The sequence below is a fragment of the Thamnophis sirtalis genome, unplaced genomic scaffold (assembly GCF_051295495.1).
Source record: "Thamnophis sirtalis isolate CommonGarterSnake01/CBP01778 unplaced genomic scaffold, rThaSir2_p1.2 scaffold_2, whole genome shotgun sequence".
Taxonomy (NCBI): Eukaryota; Metazoa; Chordata; class Lepidosauria; order Squamata; family Natricidae; genus Thamnophis; species Thamnophis sirtalis.
The window spans coordinates 112,631,539-112,659,052 of NW_028261382.1; the positions used below are offsets into that span (position 1 = coordinate 112,631,539).

The 27,514-nt window shown below is 42.6% G+C and overlaps 2 protein-coding genes across 2 annotated transcripts in view; one reads left to right on the forward strand and one right to left on the reverse strand.

Moving 5' to 3' along the window:
* Window positions 1-14,124, forward strand: part of WASHC5 (WASH complex subunit 5) — a 48,809-nt gene extending 34,685 nt beyond the window's left edge. The window contains exons 22-29 of the mRNA XM_087706689.1: window positions 648-750; window positions 2,669-2,748; window positions 3,722-3,825; window positions 7,280-7,409; window positions 8,940-9,036; window positions 10,022-10,175; window positions 11,785-11,872; window positions 12,798-14,124. Coding sequence (XP_087562815.1) covers window positions 648-750; window positions 2,669-2,748; window positions 3,722-3,825; window positions 7,280-7,409; window positions 8,940-9,036; window positions 10,022-10,175; window positions 11,785-11,872; window positions 12,798-12,854 — 813 coding nt within the window. The 3' untranslated portion in view covers window positions 12,855-14,124. The remainder of the gene's footprint in view (window positions 1-647; window positions 751-2,668; window positions 2,749-3,721; window positions 3,826-7,279; window positions 7,410-8,939; window positions 9,037-10,021; window positions 10,176-11,784; window positions 11,873-12,797) is intronic.
* A 2,324-nt stretch (window positions 14,125-16,448) lies between these two features.
* SQLE (squalene epoxidase) overlaps window positions 16,449-27,514 on the reverse strand; it is a 32,475-nt gene continuing 21,409 nt past the window's right edge. The window contains exons 7-12 of the mRNA XM_087706691.1: window positions 26,265-26,436; window positions 24,638-24,733; window positions 22,140-22,282; window positions 20,636-20,732; window positions 19,451-19,538; window positions 16,449-17,177 (exon numbers count right to left, since the gene is read on the reverse strand). Coding sequence (XP_087562817.1) covers window positions 16,985-17,177; window positions 19,451-19,538; window positions 20,636-20,732; window positions 22,140-22,282; window positions 24,638-24,733; window positions 26,265-26,436 — 789 coding nt within the window. The 3' untranslated portion in view covers window positions 16,449-16,984. The remainder of the gene's footprint in view (window positions 17,178-19,450; window positions 19,539-20,635; window positions 20,733-22,139; window positions 22,283-24,637; window positions 24,734-26,264; window positions 26,437-27,514) is intronic.

A 27,514-nucleotide genomic window follows, 5' to 3' on the forward strand; every position in this document is an offset into this window, starting at 1 on the left:
CTTCCTGTTTGCCCGTAGGGCCGGTTTTTTGGGCTTCCGGAGGGGGGAGGCTCTTTTCGCCCTCCCTAGACTCCTATAAAGCCTCTGGAGCCTGGGGAGGGCAAAAAATGGCTTTAAAAAAGGGTGAACTCAGCTGGCCAGCGCGCGCCTTGTGTGCCCTGACAAATGGCTCCGTCTGCCACAGGTTCGCCATCACTGGCATAGAGCCCTCTTTGCAGACGTGCGAGCCATTGCCCCAGCTCAGCTCCACCGTGCATGCGCACTTGCCTGCCAACTGATTTTCGAGTCTCTGCCGCGCATGGAAGTCGCATACATGGGGGTTAAGGGGAATGCAGGGGGCGGTGTTCCCCCCCCCCCCCGGCAGCCCGTCTTTGGTCCCAGGAGGCATGCTGGGTTGCAAGTACATGCACGGGAGTGGGGGGAGTGCAAGGGGTCGTGCAAACATGCACAGGTGGGGAGAGCACGGGGTGTCACGTGTGTATTGCACTACGGGTGCAGACATGCAGGTGCTCGCTTTCCGCATATAATGACAAAAAGTGTTAGCCGTCACTCTTCTAGATTATTCATGCCGTACGCAATGCGGCCTGTGCAACCACAGTAGGCTTTTCTGCAGAATATCCCAAAGCATCTCTTTCTTCTCTCTTCAGAATTTCCTCATCATGTTTCAGAAAATAGTGCTACGCGATAAAGGGGTCCATGAAGCCCTGAAGTCTCTCATGAGGAGTGTCAGCCCCCTGAAAGGACTTGTGGGTAAGTTCAGGGATGAGATCTACTTACCTTTGCTACTGGTTCGCACCCGCCACCTCCACTCATGCACAGGACCTTCCACGCATGCGGAGAGCATCAAAAATGGATATGATGACGTCTGGGTGGGTGGATGGGTAAAGCCCGCTACCGAGCTCCTGCAAAGGTATGTAGGACAGTGACCAGCGGCGGGTGGGAGATCTGCTGTGTCACGCAATTTAGAATAGCTAGAAAGCAGGAAATAATGCTTTCTCGCTAATATAAATCGGGTGTCACAGCTGATCCGTTGGAAATACCACTTCCCTCGAACTGGTAGTCAGACAGCCGGGATGCCTCACTACAGTAGCATTTTTTTGCTACCGGTTCGGTCGAATCAGTCCGAACCGGTAGCATTTCACCCCTGGGTAAGTTCCTTCAAACAGGACCCTGGGCTAGAAAATGTCCAGGACTTGAATGGCTTTTAAGGGTTCCTATTGGAATAAGCCAGTTTTGGTCACGAGATCAATTTTGGGAAATGAAACCATCTACTGCCTTGCCAACTATCATCTTCTCTCTCTTTCTGTCCCTGCCTAATGTAAGTAGTCCTTAACATATGGCCACAGTTGGAATCAGAATTTTGGTGACTAAGCAATGCAGTCATTAAAGGAGTCATCACAGGACTGAGCCTGATGGCTGGGAAGGTGGCAGAAGGTGGCCACCAGACACTACAATCATTATAGAAACAAGCCAAGTGCCTAAATTGGGATCATGTGACCACAGGGGTGATGCAACTATCGTAACATTGGGGATGGATCATAATTCACTTTTTCCAAGGCCATTGTAACTGTCGTTACATGAAAGATCATAAGTTGAGGACTACTTGTTAGTGACCAGTAGAAGCACCATATTATGAAAGAGGGTCATCCGGTGAGACCCAGAAAGAGAGACTTTTCTGCTGTGGCGCCTAGAGATTAGCACAAGTGGAAGGGATCTTGTGGGTCATCTAGCCCAGCCCACCCACCCCATCCAAGCAGGAGACCCTACACCATTTCTGACAACTGGCAGTCCAGTCTCTTCTTGAAAGCTTCCAGGGATGAAGCTCCCACAACTTTCAAAGGCAACTTCTGTTCCACTGGTTGATTGGTCTCACTGTCGGCAAGTTCCTCCTTATTTCTAGGTTGAATCTCTCCTTGGTCAGTTTCCATCTGTTATTCCTTTTCTGGCCTTTGGGTGCCTTGGAAAATAGGTTGACCCCCCCCCCTTCTCTCTGTGACAGATCCTCAAATACTGGAACAAGTCTTTGGTTCCGCACCCTGCTGGAGGGGAGGGGGTGTCTGGCATTGGTGGACAGCTGTTACCATGGCTGGGTGGGAATACTGGCTGGGGAATTCTGGAAGTTGAAGTCCACCCACATCTGAAAAGATTCCAAGGATGAGAAATACAGGCAGTCCTCAACTTAACTACCGCAATTGAGCCCAACATTTATGCTGTTAAGTGAGACATTTTTGAGTGGGTTTTTCCCCATTTTACCACCTTTCTTGCCACAGTTATTAAGTGAAACATTGAAGTTGGGTTAGTAACCTGGTTGCGAAACGAATCTTGGATCCCCATTGACTTTGTGACCAAAGGTCGCAAAAGGGGATCACATGGTCTTGGGACACAGCAACGGTCATAAGTATGAACCAGTTGCCAAGCATCTGAAGTTTGATCCCATAACTATGGGGATGCTGCAAAGGTCGTAACTTTGAAAAAAACTTTCACAAGTTGATTTTTTTCAGTGCTGCTGTAACTTTGAACAATCATTAAAGGAACTGTTGTATGTCAAGGACTACCTGTACTGCCCTCAGAGTATTTTTATGTGGTGGTGGAAACAGAATAATTATCCTAAAGAGAGGGATGGGAAGACACTTCTAAAACTTATTTTTCTCTCAATGTTCCATTGCAGCCAATTGTAATAGAGTCTACTCTACAGCAATTACCAAAACACAGAAGATCTGGGCTGCCTACCTGGACACAATTATGAAGGTACTTTGGCTATATCAGTCATGAGGGAGGGAACATCTGGTGAGCCTCCAGCTGAGAGAAGTTTGGGAGCTGCACCTTATCAGCGGAATCCACCGGGATCTCACCTTGAGGATGTCTCTGAAAACTTAGACGTCCTCACAATCTCTGATGTTGAAAAAACTAAACAGAGCTGGATCCAGTTAATTCTTGGGTAGGAGCCAATCAGAAAATCCCAGGCTTTTGTCTAGACCTGGAGATTGGGAAGATATGGATATGTACATAAATGAAATGAAACAGCCACGTTGTTCTTTAACAGGAGAGTAAAACATGAAGTTTTGATTGCTGTAAGAAACAGCTAAGTTAGCTGAAGCTCCATTAATGTCAGAATCACACACTGTTCTTGGGAGCAATTCTCTTAGAACTCAAGTTGAGTCTTCTGAATTATAATGTAGAGAATTAGGGTACTCTTTCCTACATTACCCTTTTTTGAATGAATGAGGATTTTGGAAGTTTATCAGAATGCGCACAGCTTTACTATGTGAGACAACCCAGGGGCAATAACATCAAACAGGTTTGTCATATAATAGTGGTTCTATCTACAAAAGAATATATACTATATATACATGTACTATAGGCAAAGGTCAAACAATCAGCAATTATAGCAGAGAAAAACCCAGTGAGAGAGAGACGCCCTAACAGGGCCTCTTATTATTATACAGGCTCTTAAAGGGATAACAGCCAAAAACCTTGCTGATTCATTCCCATCATTGCAGCAGTGGTCAGCTCTTAAATCACTACCCTGACAAAATTGTAGGATCAATACATCTGGGATGTCTTGGGAAAACCTTCCAGAGGGCTATAATGGTAACTTTTCTTTGCTGATCCTCAGTGTACGTTTTAAAAAACAGGATGTTTTAGGAAATAAATTCTATTTACTCCTATTTCATTCATTTTCATTTTGTGGGTCTTTTGATTCTCATCATCTTCTCCCTAGGTTGGCCAGATGCAAATTTTAAGACGCCAAATAGGCAACGAACTTAACTACTCCTGCAGATTCGACTCCAAACATTTAGCAGCTGCCCTGGAGAACCTTAACAAGTAAGACGGCAAGCTTCCTGAGGACCAGCTTGTGTCACTGGGATGGCAAAAGTGACGATAATAGCTTCTCATATCCTGGGATGGTAACATAAATCATAATAACTTTTCAAATCCACGTGCGTCGACGGGGAACATCTACAATTTGAGTTGTTCCTCCCAACTCAGAAGGCTGTCAGGTTCCCTAAAAATGCCCTAATGGATTCATGAGTATCGAGGCAAGTTTCAATACAAAACTAGGCATTTATTAGGAGCACCATTAGGCAAGGCCTTTTTGCAGTCAGATCTGAGCTTTGTTTAAAATATAGCTGAACTTTACCTCTGTCCCTTCCCTTCCCCTCAGTCTGTGTCATAAATCACATTCCCCAATGAGGTGCACCACTCCCAAGCCTGCTGCAGTAAGCAAATTTGGGTAGAGCCATGGGTTCAAAAAAAAAATAGATTGCATTGGGAAATTAGTCTCTAGTCATTTGTAGTCCGTGGTTGCAGAAAGCAATTATCAGTCCAATTTTTGGAATCCTCCTGACATCTATCCCAGGTTTATGTTCACCCAAGCTAAGTGGTCCCAATTTTTTTTTTATTTGGCCCTTAATTATAACCATGGCCATCAGTTTGGTTTTGAAATCTAAGCCCATTTTGGGGAGATCAAATGTGAATGGCCATTCATCTCATTGACCTTTTCCAAGCTCCAGAATCATAAGCTTACAAATCCTTAAACAGCAGTTGCTGCGGAAAAATAGGGGGTTTGTTTGTTTGTTAAATTTAGTTGCCGTCTATCTCGCCGTGGGGCTGCTGTAGATAGCTTACTGTTGTGGCCCAGCAGGAGCCGTTGGAGCTGCAAACAAACTCCGACAGCGAGGGGCCCTATGAGTTGGCTCTGGAAGATGTGGAGGACCCTGGACAGGGTTCAGACGCGGAGCAGGGACCAGAGAGGCTGGTTGGTCCCCAGGAGGCGCCTGAGGCATGGAGCAGCGGTGAAAGCCAAAGGGAGTTGGTCCCTGAGGTCAGGCCCTGGATCAGTGGGGAGGAGCTAAGGGAGTTGGTCCCGGATGCCAGGCAAAGGCGGGCAGATAAGCGCCGAGAGCAACTACGCAGATACAGAAGATAATTGGACCCAGGTGGTTGTAATTAGGGTCCTCCCAAGAGAGTATATAAGGAGCTTTGCAGGATTTCCAGAAACCTGTTTGCAGGATTCAACTAATGTGAAAGTCAAAAAATTAGAATATCGTGCAAAAGTTCATTTATTTCAGTAATGCAATTAAAAGGTGAAACTAATATATGAGATGACTCATTATATGCAAAGCAAGATAGTTCAAGTCGTGATTTGTCATAATTGTGACGATTATGGCTTACAGCTCATGAAAACCCCAAATCCACCATCTCAGAAAATTAGAATATTACATGCAATCAATAAAACAAGAATTGTAGATAGAACAATATCGGACCTCTGAAAAGTATAAGCATGCATATGTACTCAGTACTTGGTTTGGGCCCCTTTTGCAGCAATTACTGCCTCAATGCAGCATGGCATGGAAGCTATCAGCCTGTGGTACTGCTGACGTGTTATGGAAGACCAGGATGCTTCAATAGTGGCCTTCAGCTCTTCTGCATTATTCAGTCTCATGTCTCTCATCCTTCTCTTGGCAATGCCCCATAGATTCTCTATGGGGTTCGGGTCAGGCGAGTTTGCTTGCCAATCAAGCACAGTAATCCTACAGTCAGGTTTTGGTGCTTTTGGCACTGTGGACAGCTGGAAAATGAAGTCAGCATCCCCATAAAGCTTGTCTGTGGAAGGAAGCATGAAGTGCTCCAAAATCTCCTGGTAGACAGCTGCGTTGACCCTGGCCTTAATGAAGCACAGTGGTCCAAAGTCCTGTTGCTCAGTGGTCCAAAGACCTCTTTTCTGATGAGAGCAACTTTTGCATCTCATTTGAAAACCAAGGACCCAGAGTATGGAGGAAGAATGGAGAGGCCAATCAAGCACAGTACTCCCACCGACATTGAACCAGGTTTTAGTGCTTTTGGCAAAAGTTGCTCTCATCAGAAAAGAGAACTTTGGACCACTGAGCAACAGGACTTTGGACCACTGTGCTTCATTAAGACCAGGAGATTTTGGAGCATTTCATGCTTCCTTCCACAGACGAGCTTTATGGGGACTTCATTTTCCAGCTGCCCACACTTTCAAAAGCACCAAAACCTGGTTCAATGACTGTAGGATTACTGTGCTTGATTGGCCAGCAAACTCGCCTGACCTGAACCCCATAGAGAATCTATGGGGCATTGCCAAGAGAAAGATGAGAGACATGAGACCGAACAATGCAGAAGAGCTAAAGGCCGCCGTTGAAGCATCCTGGTCTTCCATAACACCTCAGCAATGCCACAGGCTGATAGTTTCCATGCCACGCTGCATTGAGGCAGTAATTGCTGCAAAAAGGGCCCAAACCAAGTACTGAGTACATATGCATGCTTATACTTTTCAGAGGTCCGATAGTGTTCTATGTACAATCCTTGTTTTATTGATTGCATGTAATATTCTAATTTTCTGAGATGATGGATTTGGGGTTTTCATGAGCTGTAAGCCATAATCATCACAATTATGACAAATCATGGCTTGAACTATCTTGCTTTGCATGTAATGAGTCATCTCATATATTAGTTTCACCTTTTAATTGCATTACTGAAATAAATGAACTTTTGCACGATATTCTAATTTTTCGAGTTTCACCTGTATATCAACGCTGGAGAAGCTCTCGTGTGTATTTCTTATCTTGGAAGTTTGGATTGCTGCCGAAGTCTTGTCGGTGTGTTAATTTACTGTGAATAAATTGTCTAGCAGTAATCTTGTCTTGGAGTGCCTCGGCGTACGGGGGGGGGGGGGGGTCAGAACAGATTACTATAGTAAAAAGGAAGAGAAGTGAAAAAGAAACCCTATAAACAGAACATAAGTAAAATAATAGAACAATAAAATAAACAATGCTGAAGGAACACAGTGAGAATAAGAATAACACAACGAGAATAATATAGGGTCAGCAAAAAGATGGATGAATGTAAGGGAGTGGGAATTTGAGGTGGAATCTGCCGTCAATGTAGCAGCCTCTTCCAGCATAAAATTCCCTATCTGGTTCGCAGACCTACTGGCAGAGCCAGGTCAGAATAACGGAAGAGACTTTAGAGGTCTTCTAGTCTAACCCCCTGCTCAAGGAGGAGTTTCTGTACCATTTGAAGACAAATGATTGTCCAATTTCTTCTTTGAAAACCTCCAGTGTTGGAACACCCACAACTTCAGGCTCTTGTGGAAGGGTCGGAGGATGGGAGCAATTGGGGGGTGGGATTGCTGTCCTCTCAAATATTTGCACTTCTCAAATCCATTCTAATTATGGTGGGACATAGAATACAGAAATAGGTTTGCTTTGGCCTGATTCAGTAAAGCTTCTCTGGTATTACTTTCCTCTTGTAGAGCAATCCTGGCTGATATAGAGGCCCACTATCAAGATCCTTCTTTGCCTTGTCCCAAAGAAGATAACACCCTGCTGTATGAAATTACTGCTTATCTGGAGGCTGCTGGCATCCATAATCCACTGAATAAGGTGAGGCCATTTTTCTGGTTCCACCACAAAACCGCGGTAGACAAAAGCGCGCTCGACGAAAGCGCGTACGTGACGTCATCACAGCGCGACGAAAACATCGCGCTGTGAGCGGTAAATTTAAAATTAAAGCGAAAACTTTACCCTAACCCCCCCAAACCTAACCCTAAACCTAACCCTTAACCTAACCCTAAACCTAACGCTAACCCTTAACCTAACGCTAAACCTAACGCTAACCCTTAACCTAACACTAAACCTAACCCTAACGCTTAACGTAACCCTAAACCTAACCCTTACCTTTATGTGAATCGGCTTGCTTTAATTTTATTTTAATTTCAATTTAATTTATTTTTAATTTTTTTCGTCGCGCTGCTGATGACGTCAGGTACGCGCTTTCGTCGAGCGCGCTTTAGTGGACCGCGGTTTTGACGGGTCACGATTTTTCTTATTAAAGCTATCTCAGCCCTTGGTGCCATCCCAATGTGTTGCACCAATCACTGGCGTGTTTAGTCAGCATGGCTTTCTAACTTAGGAGACACAATCTTTACTAAAAGGCAGGGTGGGTTTCATTCAAATTGAGTCGATTTAAATCATGATTTAAATTACCAGTAAAAAGGCTTGATTTAAATCGACCCGATTTAAATCATAATTTTGAAAGAGCAGCTGTCATCTCTATCCCGCAGCAGCTCCTCCTCTGACCCACTGTTGACTCACTGACAATTTCAGTATTGCGGAATATACAGCCTCTCGTGCTATATAACTAAGCTCCATTTCATGCTGAATGAACTAAATTATGAATGTCTCTTAAATAGAAAACTTTCTTTAGATAGATATTTACTCCAAAAGCATTCTATTAAAATAAACTTGATAAAAATAAATCCAATTTAAAAATCCAATTATTATTATTTTTTAATCATTGATTATTATCCACCCTGCTAAAAAGTCTCCGTTCTGTGTTTCTATGTGAAACTGGCAGGAAAAGAATTCATTTATTGGAAAAAGAGGCAGCAGAGTGTATATTGGAGTGCGGAATGGGGAGGAGAGAGATGGGGAAAATTATTTATTTGTTTATTTGTTTAAATTTATCACCCAGCCGTGCAACAACTCTGGACAGTATTGAAACAATGGGCCAGCAGTGCAAACAGAAATAGATAATGTATTGGTCATCACTTCAAGCTTTATTTCAAAATCCCTATCCAACATTTAGAAGGTGTGGATAGAAAGGGTTTCTTTAGTGAAGGTACCTTAATTAAACAGCATCTTCAGAAAAAGTTATCCTTAACTTGATGGCCTAGTTTCTCAACTGTAGAACTATAACATTATTTTCTCTTTTTTTTCAATAGATTTTTTTCTCCCTCTGTTCTTTCTTTTTAATCAATTTAGCGTAGCATAATCTCTTCTTCAGTTCTTCTAAGTTTTTTTTTTAAAGCTGTAAGAATTTCATTGCTTTGCTGTCTAAAACGGGGATTGTAAAATAATCCGGATTTTAAAAAAAATTTAATACATTCTTTCCTCCAAAATGTTCTTTCCCAGATCTACATTACAACGAAGCGATTGCCGTATTTCCCCATTGTGAACTTTCTGTTTCTGATTTCTCAGTTGCCAAAACTTCAGTACAATAAAAACTCAGGTATGGTATAATTCTTCTGCATTTTTTTCACTTTAAGTGAAAAGTATTTTCACTCTAGTGAAATTATCAGCACTTAAATTTCCTTGCAGATAGAATTGCAGAGTTTCATTGCTCTAAATTTGCCCTATATAAAACCACTGTTCTTTTACACAAACCTCTATGTCCTGTATTTTGCTCCTGGGTTGTCTCAAAAGATAGTAGTCACGCTATGCGCACTCTTGATTGGGTTATGGCCCAATCCAGAGAGAAGGCCAGGGTGACTAGAGCAGTAATGGCTAACCTTTTTGCAATCATGTGCCAAAAGGAGGGGGAGCGCGAGGGAGGTCCTGCGCATATGTGCCCACACCCATAATTTTATTAGTCCTTCCCCTCCACCCCGCATGCATGTACGCAATTCACACACACACACACTCATGCCTCTGGAGGGCAAAAAACAGCTGAAAATTAAGGCCGAAATCAGCTGGCCAGTGCACGCATGTGCACTGGTGCTGACGGGGCAACGCCTCGCATGCCCTAAGAAATGGCTCCGCCTGCCACCTGTGGCATACGTGTCATAGGTTTTCCATCATGGGACTAGAGAGACCAGAGAGAAGAGAAACCCAGTGTGAGCTTGCCCCAGAGCCAGAAGGGTTATGCAACGTGGTTTGTTAGTGGTTAGCGGCTTGGGAAAGAGCAGGCAAAATGGCGTCAAGGTTTCTTGGTGTCTCAGCTGAATGAGACAAACTGCTTCTCCTAGAGTGTGACGATGGAGATGTACCTGCAAAGGGAGCAGTTGTGTTCCTTCGACGCAGCTTGCAAATATTAAGGTGGACTATAATCCAGGGTGAATCTTGCAAAAAAGAATCCATTTCTCTTCTTTTTCTCCACCATATAACATGAATTTTCCATAGTATTTTGAAATTGATGCCACCAGCTGTGTCTTCTTATGCAGCAACCCTCCCAAACTATGAGGAAATGTATTGAGTTAGGTTTTGTTTTCCTTCAGGGATGGTGTGTCGAAAGCCAGCCGATCCCATTGACTGGCCACCTCTGGTGCTGGGACTCCTGACCTTGCTGAAGCAGTTTCATTCACGCTACAAGGAACAGTTTCTGGGTCTGATCGGTCAGTTTGTTCGCTCCACAATGGAACAGTGCACCAGGTACCAACTTCTCCTGAATCAAATGCTAGGACAGTGTTTCTCAACCTTGGTGACTTTAAGTCCTGTGAACTTCAACTCCCAGAATCCCCCAGCAAGCATAGCTAGGAGGACATTCCCCTTCAAATGGCAGCCGATAGCCATTATGCAAGAAGTTTTAATTTGAATTTCTGAGTTGACGGTTACACTTCATGGTTCAGAACACATGAATTGCTCTCTACAATTCATGTACATACATACATACATACATACATACATACATACATACATATGAAATATATATATATGAAAGTTGGTGGACATGTGATAAAGCAAAAAAAAGGAGTATGATTCATATTTTAATACAGAAAAATTTGAAAATGTATGTCTGTCTGTCTGTGTGTGTGTGTGTGTGTGTGTGTGTGTGTGTGTGTTTTCTCCAGCATAACTCTGGAACGCCTTGAGCAACTTCAACCAAACTTGGTACAAAGATGGACTTACTCTGGAAAAAAAAATACTGTGGGGATAAGATACCCCTAACATCCCTCGTAGGCTGTGTTCTGTTAAGATAGTCTGTTGTGCCTTAAAATGGCTTCTTCTGTACTGCTGTAAAATGGCTTTTACTGTATAGCGCAGTGGAGTTGCCATGGTAATGGCTTCAAAGGACTCCACAAGGAGACTCCCTGTGGTAACAGGGAAAATCCAACATTAGAAATTACATTTGGTTCAGATCAGTTGTGAGTTACGGATCCCGTTCCAACCGGTATGGTTGGAACAGGCCTGGCAGCGTTCACATGGACGCGCGCAGCGTGCACATGCATCTTAGCGCCTCCACGAGCCTCGACGCTCCAGCTGCTCTTCAGAGCTTTGCTCAGGCGCTGTAGGTGCCGTGCGTGTAAGCACCAAAGACTTAAAAGACCAGTAAGGAGCTCGGACGGGCAGGTGGGCCCTCCGGAGCACTGTACCAGAACGGTATTCAGTGCTCAGGGCAGGCTCCGGTATGCCTGTACCGGGGCATACCGCCTGCAACCCACCACTGGTCCAGATATTTCCCCCCCATAAATAAATACCCAGGCAACACCAGGTTATCCGCTAGTAGATGATAAAAAGTCCCTTCTTTACTTTTACACTTCCAATATTCATTTGACATACCTTTATACATCTTAGATAACTTACCAGGTTTAATCCCTCTTAAAATAAGAGGTGGTAGGGGGAGATCAGCCAGTCTCAGCTAGGTTTTGCCTCTGCTGTGCTGTGACACACAAAATGTGAGGAGCCGAGGTGACACAGTGGTTAAAGTGCTGTACTGCAGGCTACTTCAGCTGACTGCTAGTTCAGCAGTTCGGCTGTTCAAATCTCACCGGCTCAGGGTTGACTCAGCCTTCCATCCTTCCGAGGTGGGTAAAATGAGGACCCGGATTGTTGTTGGGGGCAATATGCTGACTCTGTAAACCGCTTAGAGCGGGCTGAAAGCCCTATGAAGCGGTATATAAGTCTAACTGCAAAAAATGACTCCATTCTAAATTATTGTTGAATTAAGTTGAACCTATATGGAGGTAAGAGGTGTTTTCTCCCATCAGAGATGTACCAAAATTAAATGCATTTTGTCTTGTGGTTTTGTGCCTATTCGCAGCCAGAAGGTCCCAGAAATGCCAGCAGATGTTGTGGGTGCCCTGCTTTTTTTGGAAGATTATGTTCGTTACACAAAATTACCAAGAAGGGTGAGTATAACAAAAAAAATTGAGAATGCGTCCAATGTACTGAATTGACAAAAGCACCCAGAATTTTTGTCTGTATTTCTCAGATTATCTTTAGATATGCTATAGAGCGGTGTTCCCCAAACTTCAGGACTTTTTAAAGATATTTGGATCTCAACTCCCAGAATTCCCAAGATAGCATAATTTCCCCTAGGACAGGGGTGTCAAACGAGGGACCCACAGGCCAGATGCATCATGCACAGGCCACACCCACCTCAGCTCCGTGACATGGTGAAAAACATTGTGAAATATCACGTGACGGCAACGTGACACAGTGAGTGTCCTAGGAAGATCATTTCTGATCATTCTGGTTTTAAAAGGCAGCCACAACTGAGATTCCTATAAAGGAATAATTGAGCAGTTTGCTTTTGCAAGGCTGGCTTGCTTGGACTTTGGACATCACACTCTGAATAACTTAGTTCACCATTAAGTTGGAAACAAGGCTCATCTTTTCTGAAAATAAAATTTGATCTGCAAATGGCGAGCTTACCAGAACTTAAAAGAATTAAGTGTAGATTTAATAAAAATAGCAGATTCTTCTCTAGTGGCAGCTTCCCATTTCATGTCTAAGTCCTTCTCTTCAGAAAGCCAATGGCTCAAATATAGAAATAGTTTGAAACACTTGAAAATGCAAAGCAAAAGATTGAGGCTGGAACCTCTTTTATATCCTACTGCACTGAAACAACTTGAAAATCAATACATACGTTTTCCTTTTTTGCCTCATTCTGCACTTTTGCATTTCTGCACTTTTCTTTAACTTTCTCATGTTTTTTTTTGTTTTATTTGTCTTTTACCCTAAAATTAAGCTTAATAAGAACATTTAAAAAGTAAAATGTAAAAAGTAAAAACAAATATTTAACAGGAATAACGAGCCCTTTTTTTTCTTTAGGTGGTCGAGGCCCACGTGCCTAATTTCATTTTTGATGAATTTCGGACAGTTCTATGAAATATCAGCAGCTGATTCTGAATTAACTGAATTAACAAGAAACCAACCTCAAAAAGTGACGAGGAAAAAAGCATCTACAAATCTATGAGTTTGCTAATCACTGAATATTAATATTCTGCATAAAGATAACTGGAATCATGGCATCATAGTCAATGGATTATTAAAATCAAGCAGTGTGTATTTCGTACTTAACCTATGACATACACAATTCCTTTACAGAAATCACTTCTGTTCCTAGTGACTAGCATGTGAATATGGAACAATATTTTTTGTAATGCAGCTGGAAAAAATAACAGTGAAATGAATGGATTGTAAATGTTTACCTTTTTCACCAGTGCATTATTTACATAGTACCACTATTCAGCATATGTTAATCAGAATTAGAATAACAGAATTGGAAGGACCTTGGAAGTCTTCTAGTCCAACCTTTTCCTCAAGCAGGAAGCCCTCTACCATTTTAGACAAATGGCTGTTCAATCTCTTCTTTAAAACTTAAAAGTGGAGCTCTCGCTACTACTAAAGGCAAGCTGTTTCACTGATTGATTACCCTGTCAGGAAATTTCTTATTAGTTCTACCTTGCTTCTCTTTTTGCTTAGTTTTTATCCACTGCTTCTGGTCCTGCCCTCAGGTGCTTTGGAAAATAGGTTGAAACCCCCCCCCCCTTCTTTGGTGGCAGTCCCTTAGACATTAGAACCCTACTGTCATGTCACCCGTAGTCCTTCTTTTCATAAGACTAGACATACCCAATTCCAGCAACCATTCTGTATATGTTTTAGCCTCCAGTCCCCTAATCATCTTTGTTGCTCTTCTCTGCACTCTTTCTAAAGTCTCCACATCTTTTTAACTTCGTGGCAACCAAAACTGACAGCAACATTCCAAGTGTGGCCTTAACCAAGGCATTACAAAATAGTACTAACACTTCATGTCTTGATTCAACCCCGTTAATAACATATACAATGTTAATATACAACTGTATACAATATACAATTCATGAAGCTTGCATGCTAAATACTTGATCCAAGGTTTGCTGACTTCCGAACTTATCTGATATTAGACAATGATGCTATCTTTCTCCTGTTACCTGGTCACCAGAAGACATAGCAATCTTATCATACTTCTATTAGCCTCAGCAAGCTTCCATTGTCTCCTTAGCCAAATAAACCAGCCGTGCTTGTCATGGACACATGCTATTCAAAGAATGTATTAACGGTAAGGTTGGACCGTAAGGCAGCATTATATTTATTGCAATAAATTTTCACTTGCTAATTCTCCTATTTGATTCCTAGTTACTTAAATTTCTAATTTAGTTAATATACCATATTCCTGTTCATTAGGTCTCTCTCGTCCACAATTTGAGGTAGCCCTTTCCATATAATTACACTGCTTCAATACTCGGACAACAAAGAACCGTGATGGTGAACTTATAGCACATGTGCTAGAGGTGGCACGCAGAGCCCTGTCTATGAGTACGCAAGCCGTCACCCCAGCTCAGCTCCACCATGCATGCGCAGGTGCCTCTTGCCAGCCGATTATTGGGTCTCTACTGTGCATTAATGGGGGATGTGGGACACCACACATGCACAGGGGGGCAGTGGGAGTCGCGCACTCAAGTGTGGAGGTGCGAAGCATTTTTGGTCCAACACGTGCGTGCCCGTAGCCCATTTTTGGTCCCAGGAGGCTGCAGGGAGGCCTGCTAGGCCCAAAACAGGGCGAAGGGGGGTCATGTGCATGCACAGGTGGTGGGGGGTCACATGCACAGAGGCGGGCCACGCAGGGGGGTGTCACACGTGCATTACAAGTTGGGTCATGCGCACAAGCACAGTTGGCACGTCGACAAAAAGGTTAGCAATCACTGACACCGAAGGTCAAAAAAACTCAATTTTGTTTGGTATAAGTTGAGAAACCTAGGTAATGATTGTATTATTTAACATATTAAAATACAATAACAAATTCTTGAAAGCCTGATTTTCTGTCTTTCCTATGTTACATTATACCAGATCAAGGTGGGGGTTAGAGTTTCTGCCTCCCATTTCCGGACATCCAATTTGCAACCAGCACAGAATCTCAACCTTAATAGAATGTGAGAACGTAAATTAAGAGTTGCACAAAAATGATCAGAAAAGCAAGAATTTATTGTTAAGTTCTGGGCGATAACAATAACGAGAATATAGTTGTTCACCCCTCTCTCCAAAGGTCCTGTTAAAAATTGCATGCTTAAAGGCAACTACAAATATATATACATATATACATATACATATACATTATATACATGGTACATACATACATACATACATATATGTATATGTGTATATATATATGTATGTATATGTATATATACTTGAGATGACAACCTATAGTGCTACTGGTTTGTTTTTATTCTAATTGAATTGATTTTTGTCTTGGCACTGCCTACTCCTGGCACCCATTTAAAAGCAAGACCTTTAGCCCCCCCCCCCCCCCTCAAAAATGTTTTTGGACCTATCAGAAGACTCTTCCCCTTCCTTCTAAAATTAAATGGAAAAGAAAATGGAGAAGATCTCTAGAATATGTACCAGAACCTGAAAGAAAAACACAGCATATTCATGGAATATATGTTTACATGTTACTTGACAAAAAAGCTCAACGCCAGAAAGTATCAATGAAGAAATATACATGTAAGAGTTGCGAATGCTTTTTTTAGAAATTGATTGACCTTAGATTCATTTATTTTATCAATGTAACAAGGCAGTGTCATTTCTACTGCCATTTTAGCTATCTCTGTTACAGAAGTTGAAAAGGGTCGTTGCAAGTATCTTTTAGAAACTTTATTTGTACAAGGTAACACAGACAAATGTGTGTTTTTATGTATGTGAAGACAGGCACATAATCCTGTTTATCTCGGTATATACCCAATTGCTAAATCTTTCTGTCCATGATGCTTGACTCTCTTCCCAGAAATCCAACAGAATGGAGACAGTGGTGTCATACAGAGACATTGCTGCTCCCTCTGCACTAATTCCTCCTCTGCCATCCACCTTGCCTTGAGATGTTGCGATTCCAAGGTCCATCAGCCCCAGCCATCACTTATTTATGAAGCTTCTAGTACAACATCTTGAGGTTCCCTAGTTCTAATCTAACCTCTCAAAATGAGACAGTTCTAATGAAGCTGGCCATATGAAGGCAACTAGAATTCCTAGCAGTCATTACATGAATCTCAGTATTGGCTTACTTCTTCCTGGTGTGGTAAGCTCTGGGCTGCATCATTTCAGGCAACGGTGCGAAGCTCAGCCAGCATTCCTCCATAAATAAATAAAATCCTATATTTTTTTCTTAAAAAACAGGTTAGGGAGAATACTTTTTTCCCAGTTTCTCTCTGCAAAGTGAATTTGGAAGGTCATTTAAATAAGACAGTTTTTACCTGTGACCTAAGAACAGTATGATATAGCCCATACTTGGTTTACTGTGCTAACATAAGCAAAAACAACCATTTTTGATTTGTCCCCTCCTGGCAAGATGACTGTAATTGCCATTGTTGGTAAGTCCCTATTAAGAGGCTGCACAAACTCCCATTTCTTCTCTCTCGCCCCGCCACACACAGACAGAGAGAGAGAGAGACAAAGAGAGAGACAGAGACAGAGAGAAGGAAATAGAAGAGCAGCTGGTCATGGAGAAGGGAAATCAAGTCAATTCTGCAGGGCTAGAAAAATGTGAACAGAATTTGGGGGGTTTCTAAGCTTTGATCTCTGGGCATACACTCAATAGTTCAGACCAGTAGCTCTAGAAATGTCTTTTTTTTTTTTTATAAGTCCTGGCCTCAAATGTCAGAGGGGGGCAAGGAAAGAGAAGATTGTGGCAATCTGCCAACACCCCCTCCCCTAATATGCTAGACCACTTATTCTCCGAAGTAACTGTTGTGATCCCCTTTTTGCTCTTTTGGATTAGAATGGTAGGGTTTGTTTTTTTTACAGGCCCTTGTTTGACAAGATTATCTATCTGCTTATAAATCTCAAAGCGCCACTGCGAGATCTCAGGCCGTCAGTTTTGTTGTTGCTGCTGCTTTTGTCTTTTCGACTTCAAGAGACGGGACACGTCCGGAAGGCGCGAAAGAAATCCGAGCCGTTCCTCTTCCCATCTCTTTGCCCTTCTGTATTCAGTAGATGAGGTATTTCATTTCAGAATATATAAGCGGGAAGATGACTGAGCAAGCTCGGTACAACACCGCGAGGCTGCTGAAAATGGCCCGGGGTTTGGTGATCCAAGATTCGGATTTGAAACAAAAATAAGTGGCGTAGAGGGCAACGGCGAAGAAGTGGCCGATCAGGACGATGGGCTTCGGAGACAAGCTGTAAAGAAAGATTTGGTAGCAGAAATAAATTATGAGGAATATATTTTTTGTGAGTACAATACTAGAAACTATGAAAAGACCATCCATGAATATGGCAGGGTAATAGAATAAAGAATATTGCCTTTTTTTCCCCCTTGAAACTTTTCCATAGAAAGCTGAGAACCCAAATCACTTTTTACAATATGTCAGTTCTCTCTGCTTTTCCGTATAAACTTCCTTTACAACACAGGATAACCAGAGGTGGGTTGCTACTGGTTTGCACCAGTTCGGGCAAACCGTTAGTGAAATGTTGGCCTGGGTCGCAGAACTGGCAGCACCCAGGCTGGCCACGCCTCCAAACCGGTTCCTGGGTCGCCGCAGCATGGGTTTGGGGGGCATTTTTTAATGTTCTGCACATGTACAGACTTATTTACAGGCAACTGCGCACGCACAGAGTGCGCACACACCGAACCGGCAGTAATGACAGCAGCAACCCACCCCTGAGGATAATTCAATATTTAAGCGGTTGTATAACAAGTTCTTAGTTTCTGACTAAGTTTATTAGGCTCACTTCAGCTACTCCCATTCTTCAGTTTTCTGAAATCCTACTTGTTCCTGCTCAGTTCCTCGTTCTCTCTTGGCTATTTTATTCAACATTTGTTACCATCGTAAGCAGGCAAACCGAAGTTTTATTGCTAATTCTACCCTTTTACATTTTCAAGAACTGTAGGGTCATACTGAGACACCACACTCAGTTATAAGTATTTTATATGTGGAAGGTCTTAGATTTAATTGCTACTAACCGATAACCCGGCATTGCCTGGGTATTTATTTATAAGGGGAAAATGTCCAGACCAAACATAATTTCTAATGTTGGATTTTCCATCTTACCAGAGGGAGCCCCCTTGTGGAGTACCAAGGAGCCGCTACCATGGCAACTCCACTGCGCTGTTCAGTAGAAGCTATTTTAAGGCCCAACGGGCCATATTTTAAAAGAACACATACCCTGAGCGATTTTAGGGGTGTCTTACCCCCACAGTATTTGCAAGAGCCAAGGTGGCGCAGTGGTTAAATGCAGCACTGCAGGCTACTGCTAGATCAGCAGGTCAGCGGTTCAAATCTCACCGGCTCAGGGTTGACTCAGCCTTCCATCCTTCCAAGGTGGGTAAAATGAGGACCCAGATTGTTGGGGGCAATATGCTGACTCTCTGTAAACCGCTTAGAGAGGCCTGAAAGGCCTATGAAGCGGTATATAAGTCTACTGCTATTGCTATATTGCTATTGCTATTGCTTCCAGAGAGTAAGTTATCTAGGTACCAAGTTTGGTTGAAATTGCCCAAGGCATTCCAGAGTTATGCTGGAACATACATACACACAGCCGCTTTTATATATCGGTATATAGATTATCATGAAAGGCTGAAGAAATCAATAATTGGAAAGATTTCATTCAACCTTCATAGAAGTAGTCCTCAACTTACCTTCATTTAATGACAGTTCAAAGTTAAAGTGGTGTTGGAAAAAGTTACCTTATGATCAGTTCTTGCACTTACAACTATAGCAATGGCTCTGCAGTCATGTGACCCAAACTTTTGTCATTCGGAAACTGGCATGTATTTATGACAGTGGCAGTGTCCCAGGGCCTTATGATCTCCATTTGCAGACCTTTCCTAGGGGCTTCTCACAAGCAAAATCAATGGGGGAAGCCAGGTTCACTTAACCTGGCTTTCCCCATTGATTATAAAATCCCCCCAAGATTATAAAATCAAGCATGATTCACTTAACAACTGCATTGCATAGCAATAGAAGTTCCAGTTCCAATTGGGGGCATAAGTTGAGAACTATTTGTATTCTGACTTAGCCAATTCATCCACTTACACCCTAGATAATTATTAAATAAAATATGGTATATGGCTTGATTTAATCGTCTAGCCCAGGGGTAGTCAACCTTTGTACACCTACCGCCCACTTTTGTATCTCTGTTAGTAGTAAAATTTTCTAACCACCCACCGGTTCCACAGTAATGGTGATTTATAAAGTAGGGAAGTAACTTTATAAAATTTATAAAGCAGAGTTACAGCAAACCCCTACTGCCCACCATGAAAGCTGGAACGCCCACTAGTAGGCGGTAGGGACCAGGTTGACTATCACTGGTCTAGCCAGAAAACCTTTGATGGTTATTACATTCCGTGTGTCTCTGTCTAAAGGCTCTTAAGGCAAGTCATGGTTATGCTACCTACAACTGCTGTCAATAACAAGTTGAACAAGAAAGGTGGGGGCACTACCCCAACTTACATGGAAAGTAATCCAACTGGACCAGACACACATTTGCCCCCAAGCTTGAAGTAGAAAAAGCAGGCTCTCCTTAACTTGTGCAGAGAATCTGTCAAACAGAGGAAACATGACATCACCTTTTAGCAGAAAGGCCAGGCAAAATTAGGAAATGAAAATGAAAATCTATAGAAGAGGTTAGAACCGGCAGGAACCCACCCCTGTTGCAGAAGTAAAAAAACGGTGCTCTATAGCTTTTTTGAAATTCAAGGAGATGCTTGATTTCATTTTTATTTTTCAAACAAACCTTAAAAAAATTAAAATCTGGTAAGAGTTGTGTAGGGTTCAAAGAGGGGTGTCCATATTCTGATCCCCAGGCCTAGAGCCTAGTATTGTGGCCAGAAATGGAGCAAGATAAATAATTAACAAGAATATAAGTGTCATCAAATGTATATGTACAGTACAACTGCTGTCCTTGATTTACAGCAGTTCATTTAAGTGACTGTTCAAAGTTACAACAGCACTGAAAAAGTAACTTATGACCGTTTTTCACAGTTACGACCTTTGCATCATCCCCAGGGTCATGTGATCTTAATTCAGACACTTGGCAACTGATTCATATTTATGACCGTTGCTGTGTCCCAAGGTCATATGATCACCTTTTGTGTCCTTCTGACGAGCAAAATCCATCGGGAAACTTGATTCACTTAACACCTGGGTTATTAACTTAACAACTGCAGTGATTCACTTAACGACTAGCAAGAAATCATAAAATGGGGCAAAACTCACTTAACAATTGTCTCGGTTATCAACATAAATTTTGGGCTCGACACACACAAACACATATACATATGCAAAGAGAGAGAGAGAGAGAGAGATTTCTTACAACATAAAAATGAGTAAGTGTACAGGCAGGTGAATAATTATTTGATTAACTGTAAAGAGGACTGGTTATGGAGGAAGGAGCCTGAGAGAAAAATGCCAATATTTCAAAAAGGCCATGCATCAGATGGCAATTAGACAGGATGTACAGGAAGTCAGTTAACTTAAACCTTTAAGACCAGTATTTCTCAACCTTGGCAACTTGAAAACAATCAAAAATGAAAGAGACAGCCAGAAGAGAAGCAGGGATGCAGCACAAATAATTATGCTAAAGAAGAGGAGAAGAACCAGACTTGAAAGAAAGTGCATTTCTAAACAAGCACATACCATCTGTTGCAGCAAATAATTCATAAAGCGCCTGAGCAAGAACATTCACAACAAAGGAATGAGACTTCTTTCTCGTCCAGTAGAAAGTCTTTTTGGCCTGCAAAAGATCAATTTCCCATTCAAGGTTTTTTAAATTTTTTAATACAAATTACACATGCTATAGGAAAAAGAGTTGTCCGGGTCTTTTCTTTTACATCCTCTCAATTACATAGTCCCTTTTACATCAGAGTTTTGTTTTCACTTTCAGCCAAATTATTCTCTTCCATTATTTTTCATCTTTATAGTTATTGTTTCGTTTTCTATGGTGTTTTTTTCTTTCTGTAAATGTGTTTTTATTTTCCATTTCATTTTCGTACAGTCACATATATACTGTGCATAACCAGGGCCATATAACATTAAACAATAAACACAGGCATTCCTCTTGTCGGCAATACCCCCCAAAATAGAAACCCAATGTACCTCTTCGACCCTCCATACACCCTTTCTTTCGCCCCCCTCCAACTTCCCTTCTTCCCTCCATTATTCCCCTCTACCCTACTTCCCCTCCCCCTCTACCACTCCTCTCTCCCAGTACACTCCCTCCCTTCCTTCTCCCCCTCCCTCCAGTCCTCTCTCCCACCCTCGCTACCCCTCTTTCTTCTATCCCTCTACTCCTCCCTTTGGTGTATTTCTACAATCTATTAATATATTCAGCTTGTCCTATTTTTACAGTGGAATTAAAGAGCAACAGTATACAAGTGCCGTCACATTACTTTAAAATCTAGCACATACTATATATCCCCCCTCCCCCCTAACACCCCACCTTATTGTTTCTTAATACCTAAACAATATCTTCAATTGCCCCTCCAAAGTTATACCAAATTTTCATTTCTTATTTTCTCCACTGGTATATTTTTCTATGAGCAGCATACCTCCTCTAATTCAATTTAAGCATAGAGAGCATTTCTTTCAATTTTTTTCTACCATTAACAATATACTATCATTTCTGTATTTCTTCATTAGTTACATAATAATAATCTTACTACTATTCTCTTTAGTCTACTAATGTAACTCTTTTCCCTTTCTTCCTCTGTTAACCATTTTCTCTTGTGCTCTCAAAAATTCTACTTTTTTATTCTTTTCCTTCTTCTCCCCCTTTCCCCTAACTTCTTTCTCTTTTCCCTGTTTTTCTGGTTATTGTATCTTTTCTTCAGAGTATTTACTTGCATTAATCTAGTAACTTTCCCCAAGGTTTTCCCTGTTCTCCTCTTTTCCTTATTATTTTGTTAAGTTTTTTTTAGATCTCTCCCTTTGTCTACTTTTTCTTTGTAAATCCCAGTGAAATCTTCTACCTGCATTTTATTTTCAATTCTTCCAAAAGATAAATTTCCAACAGATTGGTCCACTTGGTATTCAATCAGATGGGGAAAAAAAGACTTCAAATGTAGAGTGTGTACTTGAAGTGGCATAAAAGAAACGTGGAGACCCTCAATTCTTTATGAAAGAAAAAATATAAGCATCTTACTTGCAATAGAGCAGAGTCTTCATACAAGTCCGGAATGGTCTGTAGCAAACATCTCCAGATCTTGATGTCATTCAGAGCAACGCTCATTCCTCCACCTGTCAGAGGATGCCTCATGTTGTAAGCGTCTCCTAGGAGGAGGACTCCTAAAGGGAAAGAGTCCTAACATCAAAACTTGCACAGATGCACTTTTTGGGATGTGTGATGCAAAAGTTTGAATGGCTTATTAAAAGCCTCCCATGAAGAGGAATAGGAGAAAGGGAAAGGCAGAGGAAGAATGGGAGGGAATGTAAGAGTAGGAAATAGGGGAGGAATGGGAAGAAGAGGGGAAGGGTAAAGGGGAGGAAGGGGAAGGAGAGAAGGGAAAGGAGAGGAGGAAGGAAGGAAGGAGAGAAGAAAGAGAAGAAAGGGGGGTAGGAAGGAGGGAGGGAAGGAGGGAGGGAAGCAAGGAGGGAAGGAAGGAGGGAAGGAAGGAGAGAAGAAAGGAGGGAAGGAAGGAGGGAAGGAAGGAGAGAAGAAAGGAGGGAAGGAAGGAGGGAAGGAAGGAGGGAATGTAGGAGAGAAGGGGGAAAGGAAGGAGGAAAGGAAGGGGGAAACGAAGGAGAGAAGGAGAAAAGGAGGGAAGGAAGGAAGGAAGGAGGGAAGGAAGGAGGGATAACAATTAAACAATTGTAGTTAAATGGAGGAATAATGATGGTAATATGTATAAATATCTGAGTTAAAATACTTCAGTTAATATGAATTATGCTTGATGACTGTGGAAGAGATGCACGAAAGTCTTTTGAAACCAACTGATACACTTTCTACAGTATGTAAAAAAGGAAGATTTTATGTGTTGTGTTTGTTTTGAAAATAAATAAATTTAAACTTTAAAAAAAAAAAGCCTCCCATGAGAAATTGTTAAGAGACTGGCTGGTAAAACTGCAAGGAAGCCTCAATAGCAATAGCACTTAGACTTATATACTACTTCATAGTGCTTTACAGCTCACTCTAAGCAGTTTACAGAGTCAGTCTCTTGCCCTCAACAATCTGGCTCTTCATTTTACCAACCTTGGAAAGATGGAAGGCTGAGTTAACCTTGAGCCTGGTGAGATTCGATCTGCCAAACTTCTGCCAGCTGGTGATCAGCAGACATAGCCTGCAGTACTGCACTCTAACCACTGCGCCACCATAGCTATTATCCGCCAATGAGTAGAAGGGGGTATCTGTTATCTCCAAATTATGGCTGGTTTGCTCATGTACGCGCCACACGGACGTGCGTGTGATGCGCATTGCACCCTCAGGTGCAGTACAATTAAAACTGTTCTGTGCATCCGCAGAACTAAAAAACAAGATGGTGGTGCCTATGGCGCCGCCCGGAGAACAGGTTCGGGGGCGTGGCAGGCCTGGGTCACTGCCGGTTCCAACGACCCAGGCCGCCAAACCAGTCCAAACCGGTAGGGATCCACCACTGCTTCAAATGTCTATAAAGCTACTATGTCATTCATGACGAAGTACATCACTGCTTAGCAGTGTCAAATATTTCAAATGATCTCATTCGTGGTAGTTTGCATCAAACGCGTGTCAATGGCTGTGAATCTGAAGGGGAGAGGCATGATGGCTCAGCAATTAAGACGTTGGGCTTGGTGGCTGGAAATTTGGCAGCCCAGGTTCAAGACCTGAGCTGCACGCTATGGGGTGAGTTCCTGTCCTAGCCCCTGGCCACATGACCATGGAAATGTCTTCTTCAGTGGCCTTGAAATGGAGATGAGCATCACCTCCTATAGTCGGCAATGACTAGCGGAGTAAAATCCACAGGGATTCCTTTACCTTTACCATGTGTAAAGATGTCACTATGCAAATGAGATGAATTGGTGCAAATGATGTACTATTAAATTATGGTTGAACTAAGCGTAAGTGCCCTCCCGCAGAGCTGGCTTTCTCTGAGTCTCTTTGATGTAAAGTCAATTATGAGTCAATAAATCTTCCCACTCCAGGAATCCATATTAAAACATCTTTAATCAACCAAAGCCAACTTGTATTTTACTAAAAAATGTATTCTGAAGTTTAACTGTGATACATACAGAGAGGATGGCCACTTAATTCTAAAGAGAGTTGCTCTAAAGGCTAAGGGTTATTAGCAATGGCCAAAAAGATTGGCTGAAGTGCAAAAAATATGCAAATAATTCTGTTTGTTCTAGTTTCATACCTTGTGATTCAAAATATATATGGTCACCTTATTTTAGAATGTCCTTATGAACCCCCTGGCTGAAAGGGCACCAGAAAGGAGTATTTTGTCCTGCTCAGAGGGGGGGAAATTCCATCCACACTCCCAAGCCTTTTGTTAGATCTGAGCTGTCCAAAACCTTGGCAACTTTAAGGACTTGTAAACTTCCAGAACTCCCAGCATGGCTGGCTGGGGAATTCTGGGAATTGAAGTCCCCAAGTCTTCAAGTTGCCAAGATTGGACAGCCCTGTGTTAGATTATGATGTTTTCTGCATTCTCTGCTTTGCTCACAGACCTGCTTTATTGACAGGACAAGGTGGTAGAAAGCTCGCCGGCATGACTCTCAGGCGTTCATTCTGTACTGCTATGAGGAAAGGCTCTTGAATGTGTTCTGTTAAAAAAAACAAAAAACAAGCAAATGTGGTTTGTTTTAAAACATTTGTCCTTGGGCCAAGATTCAGAAGAGAATACACATAACAGAAATAAGAGCTCTGATAACCTGACAATCCAAGGTCAACTTCAGTTCTTCAACTTTAAGACAATGTTTCTCCCCCTTGACAGTTTTAAAACATGCACACATCTTAAACTTTGTAGTTTAAGACAGAGATCCCCAACCCCTGGCCCGCCACCCACCGTGGCATGACAAAACCGCGAAGCCCTTATCCGCGGAGACATAAGCGCGTCGCTAAAGCCGCGACGTCATCATCGCGCGTCATCACCGCTGCGACAACAGTGCGGCAACAGAAGGGCGCTTTAAAACGGTGCTGCGGCAGAAAGCCGATTTCCATTAAGGTAAGGGTTAGGATTAGGTTTAGGGGTTTGTTTTAGGGTTAAGTTTAGGGTTAGGTTTAGGGTTAGGGTTAGGATTAGGTTTAGGGTACTGAGTGCTTGGGAATGCGCTGATTTGCCCTCTGCGATTATGTCATCGCGGTAGGGTCGCGTTTTTCCTTAGCGCTTTGAACGGCGCGAATTAGTCTTCGCGCTTATGTCTCCGCGGATAAGGGCTTCGCAGATTTGTGGTGGAACCGCCGCCCACTACTGGGCTGTGGCCTATTTAGAATTGGGTTGCACAAGTGGTTGGCCAGAGCGTGCATACATAGCTCAAGTTGTGTGATTGGAGTGCCAGCAGGCACTCACAGGCATGCCAGCCTGCCATTCACACGGCCTAGTTCCCTTCTCTCCCCCCCAGCAGGGCTACCAAGCCACAAAGGTTGGGAGCTGCTGGTTTAAGGTAGCCAAGATTGGTCAACACTGCATTAAGACAGCTGCCTAAACTACTATTCAAGTCACTGGCATACAAATAGTCCTCAACTTCTGACCATTCATTTAACGAACATTCAACCGTGATTCTACATTACAATGGCAAGGAATAAAGTGACTTACAACTGGTCCTTATAACTTAGTAGTGTCTCTATAGTCACGTGATCACCACCCTCCAGGCCTTCCGCAAAGCCCTTAAAACCTGGCTGTTCCAACAGGCCTGGGGCTAATGAGCTTTTGTCCCCTCTCGAATGGTATGGTTGTTGTGTGCTTTTAAATTGTGGTACTGTTTTGTTTCGTGCTTTTTTCTTTTCCTTATTTGTAACCCTCCCCCTGACTTGGATTGTGAGCCGCCCTGAGTCCCCTCCGGGGAAAAGGGCGGCATAGAAATATAATCAATCAATCAATCAATCAATCAATTTGCAACCTTCCCAGGGGGTTTCCAACATGCAAATCAATGGAGAAAACTGGATCCACTTAACAACCACGTAATTCACTTAATGACCATGGTGATTTTCTTAACAACCAGAGCAAAAAAATGTTGTAATATCAGATGCAGCTCACTCATCAATTGTGCTGAGTGGCAACAAAGGTCTACGAACTGTAGTCATAAGTCAAGGACTACCTGTAAAGATATTAAGTCTCCGTGCAAAGGTTCTTACCTGGTAGCTGTGGATGAATCTTTTCGACCATGTATTCCTTAAGGTTTTTTGGCATTTCACCTCGAATGTCAACAAGAACTCGAGTTTCATTGGAAGAAATCTGGTAGATGAGCACTGGACTCGGATTTCCTAAAACCAGCTCAGCGTAATTGGCTTTAAACTGAGGAGAATTCTTTATAGGCAAAGAAAAAAGAACAAACATTATTTTAAAAAAGAATTTCCCAGAACCTTCCTGCTCTGCCTTGATTGCAATGAGTAATTTTCGGCTGACAAATAACCCAAGGCTCGTAGACTTTCAAGAAGATTGGAAGCTCAAATAGCAACAGGCTCAACCACAACCCATCATCAGGCTGAAATCATTTCACTAAGTTATGTGTTTTCTTCCCACTGTAATTGCAGGAACTGGGTATGTCTAGTTTAATGAAAAGAAGGATTAGGGGAGACATGATAGCAGTGTTCCAATATCTCCAGGCTGTGACAAAGAAGAGGGAGTCAAACTATTCTCCAAGGCACCTGAGGGCAGAACAAGAAGCAATGGGTGGAAACTAATCAAGGAGAGAAGCAACTTAGAACTAAGGAGAAATTTCCTGACAGTGAGAACAATTAATCAGTGGAACAGCTTGCCTCCGGAAGTTGTGAATGCCCCAACACTGCAAGTCTTTAAGAAGATGTCTGAAACGGTATAGGGTTACCTGCCTAGGCAGGGGGTTGGACTAGAAGACCTCCAAGGTCCCTTCCAACTCTGCTATTGTATTGTATTGTATTGTATTAATTTCTTTCCTCTCCAACTCATGCCCGAAGATGATTCTTTGAGAGAATATGGGGCTGAAGAACTGGATTAAACTGCTTTAAAGCCGGTGGTGTCAAACTCGATTTCATTGAGGGCCGTGTCAGGGTTGTCTCTGACCCCGGAGGAGGGGGGCATGGCCAGGGGGCTTGGCTAGCTTGACATCACTCATGTTGGGGGCGCCTATAGTGGCCCGATCACTCTGCCAGCGAAAACGGAGCTCTCTTTTCGCTGGCAGAGGGTTGCAGGAGGCGCCATATACCGGTTCTTTTTCTGTTTCCAGGGCGGCCTTACAGGCCAGATTTAAGTACCCTGCGGGCCGGATCCAGCCCCCGGGCCTTCAATTTGACACCCCTTGCTTTAAAGAAGATGCATAAGCAAAGGGGGAACAACAGTAACTAATTTTGCTATTGGAAATTATTTGTGTGGTTGGGCAGAGATAAGAACACGTGAAATGCTATTC